The 15159-nt window shown below is 39.5% G+C and overlaps 1 protein-coding gene across 1 annotated transcript in view; it reads right to left on the bottom strand.

The window, feature by feature from the left end:
- Nucleotides 1-15159, bottom strand: part of pcdh1b (protocadherin 1b) — a 157605-nt gene that overhangs the window by 140333 nt on the left and 2113 nt on the right. Inside the window, exons 2-3 of the mRNA XM_039664464.2 lie at nucleotides 9839-10673; nucleotides 6095-8275 (exon numbers count right to left, since the gene is read on the bottom strand). Coding sequence (XP_039520398.2) covers nucleotides 6095-8275; nucleotides 9839-10660 — 3003 coding nt within the window. The 5' untranslated portion in view covers nucleotides 10661-10673. The remainder of the gene's footprint in view (nucleotides 1-6094; nucleotides 8276-9838; nucleotides 10674-15159) is intronic.

The following is a 15159-nucleotide window of genomic DNA, read 5'->3' as shown; positions in this document are numbered from 1 at the left end:
ACACATGAAGACTCACAAAAAAGCATGTTATGAAAGGCACTGGCAGCTAATTAGCATATTACAACAGAGTGTCAACATGGCCCAACACAAACAAAAAGACAAGCTTAGTTATGTGTCTCATTAAGTTCACACCTCAAATGCTAGGAAGCAACAGAACTCATTCCTTAGTCCAGAACTCATTCCTTCCTTTCTTTCTTTTCTCAACAAACTTGTAAGCCTCACAAGGCTTTTTTTTTTCCATTTTATTCTGTCCATTCCAATATTTTTTTTTTTAATGGCAATGCACTGGCACAGATGCCTCTGTCACTTCCTTCCCTCAACAAAATGTGAAGGAAAGCTCCAAACACAGACATATCACTGTTACTGCCTTCATTTCTTATCCATCCTTCCTTATTACAACAAAACTCAAAACAATGCATGCAGTGACAGAAATGGCAATTGGCCACAGCTGTGTCTATAAAAGGCATGGGAGCACATTTATGTAAAATTATAAAAAGTAATGCTTTGGTAAAGTACGAGTATATAAGTCAAAATAATTCTGACATAAAACATAACTATTACACAAAAAGGCAAATATGACAACTTTGATCAACATTTTGTAATGTATTTTTATCTAAAGCCCCTTTCACACAGCGCATTGATCCCAAGAAATTGCCAGGGAATTGCTTTTGTGTGAAAGCAAACACGACCCGGGATTGATACCGGCATCGAATCCGGGTTGGGGTCCTAGTACACTGTAAAAAATATTTTCAAGATTTGTTATCACAACATATTTTCTTTTGTCAAATCAACTTTATAATAATTTATTTAGTTGAGATAACTTATTATTTTGAGTTTCTGATGGTTAAATTAATCTACTTCATTGTATTAACTCACTTTTTCCAGTTCAATCAACTTAAAATTTTAAGGCAACCCAGGTTACTTACTTTTTTAAGTTAAACCAACAATATTTTTTACAGTGTAGTAATCACAACATTTTTTCTTTTGTCAAATCAACTTAAATAATTTATTTAGTTCAGATAACATATAATTTTGAGTTTCTGATGGTTAAATTAATCTCCTTCATTGTATTAACTCACTTTTTCCAGTTCAATGAACTTTTTTTACATCAATATTTATTTACAGTGTAACATTGCCGGAATGGGTCCCGAAACGCACGCTGTGTAAACAAAAGCCAGGACCAATTCCGTAAGGAGTGTGTCATAGTGATGACCCTCATGCCATTGCGCGACTCTTGTTGCTCTTAGAAGAAAGTTTGTGTTCGTCACCAACAAAGAAAAGACGAACAAATATCTGCAAACTGGAACGAAGCAGAGACCATGAGCTCCTCACTATCCGTGCTGAAGCTAATATCGTTCACTAACTTTGTGGAACGGTATGCGCGTGTACGTTTTTGACGCGTACGTTACACGTCTCATCCTGACGTCACGTGTCTTCCCGGGATTTTTACGGGTTGTGTATGAACCCAGATAGCAAACTGACATTGAATCAACGTGTAAACAACGTTTCTCATGACATCGAAACAACGTTGATCTGTCCTTGTTTTGCTCATCGAATTAACGTTGAACCAACGTCAGACACGCCATTCTTCAAAACTAACTGAAAAAATCGACGTAATTGGTTTGCTTTCCTAACGTTGAAACGATGTTAATTTCAAGTTGATTTTCCGATAGTTTTGAAGAATGGCGCTTCTGACGTTGGTTCAACGTTAATTTGATGAGCAAAACAATGACAGATCAACGTTGTTTCGATGTCATGTTTCCATGTTGATTCAATGTCAGTTTGCTATCTGGGAACGCACTCACAGATCCTGGCAAATCACTGGCAGTGTGAATGAACCGAAATTAAACCATCCCGGGACAAAAGCCGGGTCACATTATCCGTGTATTTTCTGGAATCTCTGTGTGAAAGGGGCTTTATAAAGACTAATCTCAGTTTTTACTTTTTGTCAGATTTTTTTGTCAACAAAAAAGTCAACTTTTTTGTTGACTGTGTAATGTACATTTTTTTATCAATTAATTAGGACTTAGTAGCTCATCATTTTGAGATAATTACTTTTTATGTCATAACTATGATTTACCATATTATGGCTTGTTCATTGTGTGCCAGAAATGCACATGCATAAAATACCACAAATAAAACAGTCAATATGGCGAGCAAAGAGTGCAATTTAGCGGCATCACTCAAAATGGTGTAATTTCCCCTCGTAAAAATGCATACAAAGGATATCATTCCGGTGCTTCTTGCGGGTGTTAGGGAAAGCTAATGCTTCTCCATATTCTCTAAGTGTTAAAAAATGGAAGTCGAGGTGAATGGAGGAAAAGGGGCCATCATCGCAATTAACAGCTCTTTATTTTAATTAGCCTTGCATTGTCAACTAAAACACCTGAATAATGCAAATTAAGTTGCTTATTATTCCGTCAGACTTCCTTTGAAACTATTTTGTTTTCCTCTTTCCCCCTTCAGCTACATTGTCTCTGTATGAGTCACGATTATTGCTGGCGAGTTTGTTCCGCCTGATTAAGCGCTAAGCAATGGTAGGCACTTATTTACTTATTTAAAGGAAAGAAAGGTGGACAGACTGCTGAGATAAAGATACTACTGAAGCTGCTAAAGGGTGACTTGCAGCTGCTGTGGCCTACCGCAGCTCAGACCACAGAATTGTTTTGCATAATTGACTTTACATTTAAAAAAAAATAGATTCTTGCTATATAATGGGTACAGTTACAAGAACACAGCAAACCACGAGAGCGAGAAAAAGGAGAAATCCAGCAAATGGACAGCCTCTTGTTTTATCTTCCAGTTCATGTTTTCCTAAAATGAAAGTGACCAACATCCACTAATTCTCAATCACGCACTGACTGAAGTTTTGGCTACTGGGAGAACCGAGTGGAGGCTAAACAAGCACATAGGATGAAACTCTTATGAAGGTAAAAGGTAGAATTTAAAAGACTTTGCGGATTAGTTAAATAACACTGTTTGCTATAGTTTGTGTGATTTCTCATACCAAACATTGTATAGAAATAAAATGCTATGCAAGCACACAGGAACTGGTTTAGGGCTGCATTATCCCCTCATCTTTGGATTTCTGTCATTGAAAGCAGATCACAGGGACAATGGCAATCTTAAGGTACAGTAGAGTCCAATATTCAATATATGACCGCATTCAAAGTGAATTTCAATGAAATGTAAAGTGGACAGTACTAGCCCATCACAGAATGGAATGTGACCAAATGAATGAATGATTGAATGACCTGTTTCTTCCATTAGCATGAAGTACCTACGGTGTCATTGACAGAGTACATGGAAGAATGGTTTGGAATGACATTTGTTTTGTTTTTTGTTTTTTTTTTCTAAATCAATTATCTTTTTTTATATCATCATCTCTCAGTGATCCCAACCACCACCACCCCCCCCCCCCCCTCCACTCAGAGCAGTCTGTGAGTCAGCATACAACACACATTGGTCAGTCCGTTGCCATGGTGATGGTGCAAGCTGAGGGCAAAATCGCCAGCTTTTAAGAAGCGCAGACGCTGCTAGAATTTAAATGTTCAGTAGCAGCAGGAAAGGCTGCATGTGTGTGTGTGTTTTTTTTCTTTTTTTTTTTTTCTTAGCCCAGATTAGCTGCCGGCATACAAGGAGCCAATCGAATTGTACAAAAAAAGGTAACAAGACCTCTGACAACCATCCCTTGATCCTATTCCTTGAATCTTAAGACAGAGACCTAAAAAAGAGGCTTTGATTGACAGGACCTGTACAAAACACCTCACTTTCCTCAAGGGTCATTCGGATACGCCAAGTCTGCACTGCTCAAATCCTCTTGGAACATGATTTTGTTCCTCTAATGTGTAGTAGGAATGAGAAAAACAAGAAACACACTGAAATACACACAAAAAAAAGCATTTGTAAAGCTAAATGACTACGTGTTTGGCTCAAAGGAGTGATGTTGTAAATGTGTCATTTTAACTGTGTTAGGATATGGATCACTCAAAATTGACATTTTGGCATTTTATAAAAACTATACGACTTAACTTTCTTAGAAGTAAAGCAAAATCAAGCAATTTGTCTGGATATCAGCTTAAAATAAAAGCTGTGGTAATGCAACCACATCGACCTGTGCTCACTGGTACTGTGAGAATTTAGACATAAAGAAGAATTTAGAGAAAGTAGACATTTTATGGTGTCAGATAATAAAGGAAAAGTGAATGTTTACTGCTAAAATGTGATGCATAGAAAGGGAAATGTCATAAATGAATATGAAAAATGGAAATTAAATACTGTACCTTAAGAATTAATGTCCCCTGGTGAGTCATTTAAATGCACTGATTCTGGTTTAACATTAAATCCACAAAACTTTTATTAAAAGTCAACTTCTTGTAAAAAATACAAATTGCAAATCAACAGAAACAAAAGAACACATGACAGAAATTAACAGAAGTGGGGATGTCTGCAGCTTTAAACAGTTCCACAGATGACACACGCTAAACACAGAATGCAAAGTGTTGTGTCACATTCAACTTGCATGAACCCATATTGATATGCATGAACAAATAATATCATGTGCTGTGTTTTATAAACGTGCCGCTCCTGCAGGACATCATTTTAACATTGCATCTTTCCACACAAGTGATTATTGCTTTAAATATGAACACGCGTTTCACTTTGAACATCAAATGTACAAAAATTAAAAGATGGAGCCACTATCAAAGCAGCTGATATCTATTATCTAGGTGGTTCTAAACTGTATACTTACAAATTTGGTATCAAAATAATGTTTGGTGTGGTCTGTCAATAATTAATTAAGTACATTTTTTCTGTATAAAGCTATTTAAGTTGTTCATTTCCATTCCACAAAACAAACATAATAAGGGATGAACACATGCACACACACGCACACACGCACACACACACACACACACTAGGTTGTTATTAATATTCACAATATACAACAAGAAAACTTCCAATGATTGTCTCCAAAGGTTTGCCAATAAAATCCCCAATAAAACTATAATCATTTTTGGTTTTCTTGTTCACTATAGAAAAGTGAACTAGTTTAAATGTCAAGTAGCCTTAAATTCATTTTTTACAATGAATTATTCACAGCCTGGCTGAAAATCCTGCAGTTAATTCAAAAATGCTTGATGGCACACTTTGACATCAGTAGCTGATAATGTATCTGCATTAAGCCATTTCATTTATGAACATAGCAAAAAGAAGGCACTTTTTGCGTGCACAATCAATGAAGCTTAAAGAAGGTGGGAATCACCAGTCATTAATCAGTATTAATGATCAACTTGTAATCAGCTTGACTAACAGAGTCCAAATAATTAAATACATTTTTAAAGCTCTGTCAAAATGTGCCAAGCAAATGTTCAAATACGTTCAGCATTGACAGGCCTTCCTGTCTATTTTATTCTATATGTTTTAGGCAAAAATTCAACGTGAAAGTTTTGCTTTTTAGAATAATTTTGTCACATTAACAAGTGTGCAAATACCTGAAGCTAGCCTAACAAAATATATTAAAACAATGACGGCTATTATTTGTTGTCCTTCAGGGCAAAAAAAAATAAAAAAAAATAAAAGGAAATATAACAAAATAAGGCACATCTATCTGGTCTATTACACCACTAATGTGTTTCAAATGTTATTAGAAGTAGTTATGTTCATCTTTTGAGGGGTAGCAATAAACACTATCCAAATCAAAATGGCTCTCTAAGAAAATAAAAATGTGCGGTATTGTTTCCTTCATTTAAATGATTAATAATTAAATTAAATCATATGTTTCCTTCAGGGCATGAATTATACTACAGAACTGCAAAAAAACAAACAAAAATAGATTGACAAATAAAACAAATTTCTTTCAATCAAGTGATGAACATGCTTTGTGATCAGTGCAGCTTTGGTTTGACATTCATTCAGTTCCAGCCTAATACATGCCCTTAGTCCACACCATGTTGCTGTGATACCCATTGCTTTGATACCCTGGGCTGAGGTACTCTGGGCTGTGGTACCCTCTTTGGTACTCTGGGCTGTAGTACCCTCTGTGGTACTCTGGACTGTGGTACCCTGCCATGCTTTCGAAGTCGTCTCCTACCTGTTTGGTGCTATATTTTGAAGAGTTGGCCTTGTAGCTGTAATCCGAATACTGGTCTGAGCCTGTTGAGTTGTTGTCCCCGGTTCCTACAAAGGTGTTGGTGGCCGGCAGGTCCTGCACTGCCTGGTGTTTCTTTGAGGCAGAAGGTGACTGAGGTTGGAGCTGAATGGATGGCAGAGGAGAATTGGACCGATAGTGTCGCCCCAGGTCTGGGCTCCCAGGGGGATAGTTGAGCGGCAGGTGAATTCTAGGGCTATCGTTGACGGTCTCATCCATTAGGTTGAACTTTAGGCCTTTCTGAAGACTTCCCCCCTCGTCCTCTTCAGACGGGTTGGCAGGCTTTGGAGCTTTGCTTTTCTTTGCCTTCTTGTTCTTGTTACTCTTAGGTCCTGGTTTGGGAGCATAGAGGTCTTTGGTCTCCTTCTTGCCTGCTTGGTAGCCGCTTTTATTCTCCTTCAGCACATGCCTGATGATCACTGCCACCACAATGATCAGAATGACCACAAAAAGGCCGCCAAAGACTCCAAAGAGAATGTTACTTTGCTGGTCATGAGAATAATCTGGATCTCCTGCAATGTCCATTTCAAGTGGCGTATAAAGACTGTGTCCAACAAGTCCTTCGACATGCGATACATTGCCGATGGTCTCATTGACATAGATGTGAACCAGTGCAGTCGTCTGGCGTGGCGGTGTTCCTCTGTCCTTAACTTTTACTACCAAACGGTGGAGACCAATGTGTTTGGATGTGAACCCTTTAGCCAACGTAACCTCGCCTGCCGAAGAGATGCGGAACAAGCCATGAGGGTTACCCCCCACAATACTGAAGTCCATCTCAGAATTTAAGCCAATATCAAAGTCCTCCGCCTCAACGCGTTCTACATGGGTTTCTGGGCTGGTGTGGGGATCTAAGAACTTGTATGAGGAGTTTGAGGGCTTGGTGACATAAGGAGCATTGTCATTCTCATCAAGGACATTAATAGTAATGCCAACGTAGGAGGAACGTGGTGGATCACCTCCATCAACAGCTTTAAGTCGGAAACTGTAGGTACTCTCCTTTTCCCTGTCAAAGGAAATAGTCGAAAGTATGGTGTACGTTCCATTTTGAATCATAAACTTGCCATTGTCTGGTTCTACAAAGAGTTGAACACGAGCATTGTCACCCTCATCGTGATCGGTGACTGTTACCATTCCAACAGGACTAAGGGGTGGCATGTTCTCTTGGACTGAGAAGCTGTAACCATTGAGCATAAATTTGGGGTCATTGTCGTTTCTGTCGAGCACCTTAACAACAACAGTGGCAGTTCCTCTCAAGCTTGGTACGCCTTTATCAGCTGCTGCAACTAGAAACTGATAGTGATCTAATTGTTCACGGTCCAACTGGCTCATGACACGTACTTCTCCTGTGTTAGGGTTAATTTCAAACAGTCCCTCAGGGACTGATCCACCAGTTATACTGTATGTCAGCTCAGCATTAGTCCCACTGTCAGCATCCATGGCTAACACATCCAGAACCTTGTCACCTGGCTGGTTCTCCTCAGCAAATTCCACCTGGTACAAGGAGGGTGAGAAGACCGGGGAGTTGTCATTCATGTCTGTCACTTGCACCCTCAGGGAATTTGTGCTGGAAAGTGCAGGATTGCCAGAGTCCACTGCCACAATTTCAATCCTGTAGTCTTTGACCCGTTCAAAGTCCAGTAGAGTGGTTGTCTGGAGGAAGTACTTCCTCTTGCGGTCATTACCAATTTCGCTAGCTGAACGCAGCTGAAATGGGACGTCCCCTGCAACCACACAGGTCACAACTGCATTTTCACCCTCATCATGATCTGATACTTCCACCAGAGCCACAGCTGTGCCCACAGGCATGTCCTCCGAAATGTTAGCAACACCATCTTCATGCGTCACAAGACCAATGCCCCGGATCCTGATTAAGGGTGCATTGTCATTCTGGTCCTTCACTGTGATAGTCACAAGGGATTTGGAGCTCTTTGATTGGGGGCCATTGTCTTTAGCTTGGACATAGAACTTGAGCATGCTGATTTCTTCACGATCCACCAAGCCTTTGACAAAAATGGTACCTGTGTTGCGGTCAATGCTAAGAAGTCTTTGGACTGCTTGTGGTGCCTGATGAAGGCTGTAGGTCACCTCTCCATTGGGCCCCATGTCAGAGTCATTGGCTTTCACCTACATCAACAAAACACAAAATGAAACTAAGCAAAGCACTGAAACATCAGTTTACAAAAAAGATTACATAATCACAGGTTTCCACATCAAAGTCAATACATGGGTTAAAATGCGTAGTCAGAAATATCAGAACTAGATGTAGCTCATTGTAAGCTGCAAAAAAATAAGCATGGCAAAACATGCTTTATTACTAGTGGGAAAAAAAAGACCCAGAAGCTCATCCAAGCACAAGACTAATTTAGTCGAATTAATAAATATACTGAATATTCTAGGAATTTAATATCAAGCACACCTCAATTGATTTTAGAAATCAGTTTGTGCTTTCACTAATTAGTGATACAATTATGCATAACAATTTATTATTATTCAATATTCAATATACAAGAACAGAAATGTATTTACTCAGTGGGATTAATCATGATTAGACGGAGTCAAATTATCCAAATTAGCTGTAGTTTGAGTCATCACTTAAGTTAAGTTACAGATTTCTACTGTACAAATCCTTAAACAACTATGAATCAAAGTGTGGCTTGGTTAAAACTTTCAAATAATCAAGATTTTCTTGTTCCTCTCCTCTTTTTGTCCTTGGGTGTGTATGAAACATGCATGGAGTTTCAGCCCATGTATTACAGAGAACAGCCTTAATCTGAGTCAGTCATAAGATCATTCATGGTGCTTAAGTTATTATTGCTCCATTTGAGTCACTCCATTTCATCCGCCATGAAAACTGGGAATTCATTTTATTTAATGTATTTGAAGAGCATTTCTCTGAACAAGCTAAAACACTCCATCAACACTTACAACCCTCTGAAATCATAAAAAATAAGCTGTTTTAATACCACTACTGCTTATTTACTTTGGCTTCAAAGGATGCTTATGAGGACTTAGAGGAAAATAAAGTCTTCTGACATGCTTTTTGAATACAACTTGGTTCCATGGATTAATTATTGACAGAGATTAACAGTCATTAAAATTTTTGTTTTGCGTGGACACTTGCCTCAGATTGATCTTGGAAAGCGTCCAGCATTCACGGCTATCCTGATCTTAGTAGCACATCCGTTTCCACAACAGTTCTAAATGTAATTCTCACCGCCAGTCAATACTCTCTTCTGTTTTGTAAAGCTTGTGTTTAAAGGGACCATGAGGGATCAATCGATTGCCCGTGAAAATATGATTTGGCTTTCCCATTTCTTCCGCTTTAACCCTGTTTTGTGGGAACCGAGGCTAAAGCCTATTGGGATAACTGAGACTTCTATTTACAAGCGCTTGTCAGGCTCTGTATGTTGGGCTTGAGTGCACTTCTATCTCCAGGCTGTCAAATCAGCTCCTATATTACTTACTGCCCAATCTTAAGGTTTAGCACTTGCTTCATTGCAAAATTTACATCATGACCTTATAAAAAAGGAAAATAATAATAATAAATAAATGTATTTAAGGTAGTTACATTTTGCTATTATTTGTGTTCTGAGAGAATTGACCCCCTTGCTGGCATCGTGCTATTCTGTTTGTCTAGTTTTCGATTGAAAGTTTAGTTATATATATATATTTATAAAGATGACTTACTTGTAGAACAGAGTGACCCACTGGGCTGTTTTCTGGCAGCTCACCCTCGTAGTGTGTCTTCTCAAATTTGGGCACATTGTCATTGGCATCTGTAATGGTGATCCTGAGCAGGGCACTACTCTGGCGAGGTGGAGAGCCGCCGTCAATCACTTTTATGTTGAGGTCATATGAATCTCGCTGCTCTCTATCCAGGTTACCCAATACTATGAGCTGTGGCAATTTCTCATCTGAGTCTTGCGCCACCTGCAGGCTGAAAAGGTTGGCAGCTTCAGGGCCAGTCGTTAGCGCGTAATCTGCGATGCCGTTGCTTCCAGAATCCTTGTCGGTGGCCACAGGAATTGCGAATAGCACACCCACATGAGTGTTCTCTGGGATCGACAACGTCAAGACAGGTGAAGAGAACTGTGGAGTGTTGTCGTTCTCGTCCAATATCTCTATGCGGCCTTCGATGAGCCGAGGTCCTGTGCCTTTCATCAGATCTGTTATAGACACCTCAAATTCTAGGAAACAAGGATCACCCTCGAAAAGGTTGCGACAGTCCTTGAGAGTCTCACGATCGATCGGGGTCTCCGTGGTGTAGATATCCCCTGTTTTGCCATCTACACGGAGGTAAGGAGCGCCCACTTCAAGCTTGTAAAGGTGACCTGTGTCTGGCAGGCCCTGGTCAGATGCCAAGCTGCCAATCAGGGTGTTGGGCGGCTGCTCCTCGGTCACCTGGTAGATGATGGTGTTGACTACATTTGCAGAGCAACAGAGGAGAAGCAAAATCCACACTAGCATGGCACTCCACCGTGACCACATCGCATTGGCACTCTGGCACATCGTCAGTCTGTTGCTGCAAAAAGATCAAGCAAACAAACAAATAAGGTTAAAGAAATATTCATTCTTCAGACACAATCCTTTAAAGTATCTGACAGTGCCAAGAACCCTGTAAAGCATTGGCAGCCAGAGTTGTATGGTTCTGATTCCCTGGGATTTATGATTGATCGTCCCTTCATGTGTTGTAAACCTCTCCATTTTAGAGGCAGTAAATATGTCACAAACAGTTACTTGTGTTTGACCTTGATTCTGCAAGCTTTGTGTCATGTTTCATTCGTAAAGACAACATATGTCCATATTCCTAAGAGATGTACCCTAAGAGAGGAGGAAGCTAGCAGGCAAGTGATGTCCATTCAAATAATAATTTCTACACTACTTGATCTACCTTTCCCAAGCTATTGATAAACTGTCTCAGCTCTAATTTCTAGAATCAAGCCTAGGGGACAACGCAAGGGTGAAATCCAGCAGAATCAACCTACAAGATTTTTCCCCATCTCTCCAAGCCCAACATATTTTTTAGCCAAAACCAAAAATGATTTATATGTCTAATGTCTTCAGTTAAAATACCATTTTAAGCTTATAGAAATAAATCTGTTCTTAATTGTATTAATGACTAGTTATTATATTTACCTTTTTTATTTTCTCTCTTTTATTCTGTATTATTATTTTATTCTCACCAATTTATTCTACAATTAAATCATTTCCAAAACACAGTGAAAAAATGGAGGGCAAAGTAGAAATTAGATGCAAAGAACCAAGATTTGAAAATGATTCTTTGGTTTCACCCATTAATTCATTTAATAATTAATTTCTGAGTGTTCACTGCCCACTTCCTTCACAAATGATATGTCACTCTTTTTCTCATCAACATGTTCTTTTTCTAGATCTTCTTCTTACATACAAATGTTTTACGCCACAAATAAACAGGGCATGTAAAGAGTCAGTATAGTAGCCAGACAAAGAAGGATTACCATCGTTTTTTTTTTTTTTTTTTAATGGGCAAAAGAAACTAAAATACTTCTGAAGAAAAATTCACATGTGAATGTTCCCTTTCCTGTCTGAGTCTTTAAGTTGTTGAATACATGTTAGAAGAGTGTGGTTTTCTAATCTTCCAATGGCCACTTCACAGCAAATGGCTCCCAAATTGTGGCAACATCACACACCCATGAGGATGTATTAGACAGGGTTATAGAAGGCATATTGACAATGGCCCCCTCCTGCCACCTTACCAAACATTAACAACTTCAGTATGAGCAACTACAAAAGATTATAAAAAAAATCTAATAAATAAATCAGATTCTGTTAATCCATCACGTTTAAGGTCATGTTAGTTTGATGTTTCCTGCTGTGGTAATTGCAGACCCCTCCAACATATGGGGAATGTTATCCCATGGCTCACACTCCCCATGGCTAATGAGGCAGGGCTGCTAAATTACTGTCCAGAGGAGACAGACACCTCAACTCGACCCAGCGGTGAACCAATGGGGGATGTGAGAGAGCTGCCACCAGTTCTATATACAGTAAATTCTGCCTGTGAATACCATCAAAATCAAAAGTCTTTCTATGAGGTTGGTTAAAAAAAAAAAAAAAAACAGGTAGGTGAAAAAAAAAAAAAAAAAACACAAATATAAAAAGAAAAATGACTGTCAGCCAAATGGACTGTCATTTGTAACTAATAGGAAGTGGGTTCTTCCATACTCTCATCAGTATTGATTGGTTATAGTAGTTTAGTGCATGTTTCATTCAATATTTTTCCATTAGCAAAAAAAAAAAAAAAAAAACATGACATAGTGAGCCTCTCACAAACGCATTACAAAGAAAAATCATGTGGTTAGAGCATCAAAACATGGCTAATGTAACTGCATCAGACACTGTGCACCTCACACACTCCCTAGTACATGGGAAATGCAGATTTAAAATGCACAAATCTCGACACCAACAAATACAAAAATACTTGCACAACTGCAACCACAAGGCAATGACACTGCAGCGAGCACAATGCACTAATGAGGCTGAAATGAAGGGTGGGATGTGTGACCCTGTTCACACATATGATGAGATCGTGACTCGTTTCTCTCTAATTTCACAGTCTAAATTTGAATCTGTCGAGACAGACGACTCTGACACACTTTGATGTGGCTAATTAAACAGTGTGGACCACAAAAGGGCCTGGAGAGGTGAAAAATGCCTCACCTTTAAAGCAAAGTATCCCCTATTGTGGTTTTGAACAACCATCTTATGGAGTTGGCATTTCACAGAGATGCGTCAGAGCCTTCGCCGAAGGTGTGTGTTGAATTCTGTACCGTGTGTTGATGTAAAAAGGTCAACGGGAAAAAGCAGGGCAGGGACCTCTGAACCACTGGGATTAACCGCGCTCTTTTTTTTTACATAAAACAAAAAGAACAAGATCTATATATAAAACAAACCAAAACATTCCATCTTCATCATGTACTGGAAAAGTTAACAAAGTTCAAAAACCTTCTGGAAAAATGAAAAGCGTGTGAATCTGTTTGTTGCGATTAAGGGTTTGAGAAGCTCTCACGACATACGCTCTCAAGGGCCCAGAGCACAGAGTCTGTATCAAAGGGTCACCACACTGCGAAACCTAATGTGGGCTGTATACATCCTTTCCCACACTTGCCTGTGAATGTGAACGCATGTGCGCACATATACATGTCTGTGGGTGTGTAAAAAACTTACACACAAGATCTAAAAACAAACACAGCAAAGGAATGTCAGTGTGTGTCTGCGAGCAAATGGAACATCTTAGCGGAAAACATGAAGGTCATGAAAAAAAGAAAAACTACTGAACGCGTTTGAGTATATAAAATATAAAGGTGGCTAAAGCTTAGGCTTTTGGCAAAAAACTCTCCTTTGTAATGGAAATGCATAAGTGCATATGAGTGGTGTGCCTTAACTACAGCAATATTTACAAGACACAGGAGGCCTTAACAGAGTCAAATCAAGCACGGCTACCTAGTAGACAGCTTTCCTTTCAATTGCAGAGAGTTAGCACTTCACATTCACACAGGTACACAATAAGCCTAGCCATTACAATGACAATGGGTCGCCAATGGGGCTTTCCTTCACCTCAGAGTTTTGATCGTCATCCTTACATGGTCAGAGAGCAGATTTATGACAGACCTTAAATCAACATGCGGCGTCCACCTCTCTAATAACGTCTTCAAATATGGCATTGTCGAGCCGTGGCTAAGATCTCCTCACAGGGAGACAGGCGTCGCCAGAGTGCGGTATTTATGACTACTGTCATAATCCTTTGAGAATTTATTCTCGGCTCTCAGGCTGTGCAGCCTGATTCATATTGTACTGCTGTGTATAAGCTGGATGTCATTAATATAATCAATAGCTGTGAGCACAGGGGAAGGCGTGAATCGGAGTTCCCTTATGGAGCCTCGCCATCGGCTCTTTGCGCATTATTCACAGTACATTTGGTCAAAATCTTTGCATCAGCCTTCGGGGGAACATGGTTCCTCACTCATTTCCTGTCCGCAAAAAAAACCCCACATTATGTTCATTTCACAACTGCTCTCTGTTAACAACATCACATACATCTCCCTGTTTTCCTCTTTCATGTGCACACCATCGTTTTATGCCTTTCCGTGCCCTCTCAGAGATGCGCTCATATACTGTCGAGAAGGCCATTGTGTTGTAGCGCAGGGGGAGGTTAACAGATTTAACGGGCTAATTACTATTCTAAAGCCTCCCCCGCTGACATGCTTTAAAATTGCTGTATGATTTTCTCTCTCACAGTCTCGCTCTCCTTCTTTTCCTCTTTAGAGAATTGTAACGAGGAATTCATCATTGTACCAATGCTCACCCTTCCTCTGCCAGCAAAAAAAAAAAAAAAAAAAAAAAAAAAAAAACCTCATGGGAATATGAGGATGGTATACCTCTGCCAAGACACTCCTCAGGTGGCATTCAACTCAGCATGAAACTGCAAGGTGATTCTAGTGAAAATAAGCAATAAAAGCATTTACGTAACCGCCGTAGCAGGAGTCAGATTCCCGATTGAGGCACTGCGTCATGGCAACACAGTCAAAGACATTAGTCAATGATTGTTCTAACCCCTCCCCATCCCGGTTTCTATGTGATAATTAAAGAATTAAATTAAAGCGCTGACATTTATGAGGGTTCAGGAGTCAGCTCTTGTCTGAAGCCAGGAGAATGATTGACTCAGAAGGAAGTAGGAGAGCAGCATCTGTCTCAGGTTAATGGTTAACTCAACCGGCTCAATTGACATTTTAGTACACATCTGAAGTGTCTTTCAAAAAATATAGCAAGAGAAGCTGAATAATTATTTGCTTACAGTTACGTGAGGTGAGCCGATAGACTCACCTCATGAGTAATGACCAAGGATATCGAACAAGTGTGTAGTGAGCTCCTTCGAATAATTCTCATGGAGATCATTTCAGTGAAACCACCAGAAACCACACAAATGAGCTAAAATAAATAGTAGCAGGCGACAAACGCTAACCAACCAC

Source organism: Pimephales promelas, chromosome 9 (genome assembly GCF_988280905.1).
Source record: "Pimephales promelas chromosome 9, fPimPro1.hap1.1, whole genome shotgun sequence".
NCBI lineage: Eukaryota > Metazoa > Chordata > Actinopteri > Cypriniformes > Leuciscidae > Pimephales > Pimephales promelas.
The sequence above is the reverse complement of the archived record's forward strand: the minus strand, read 5'-3'. Positions and strand labels throughout refer to the sequence as shown.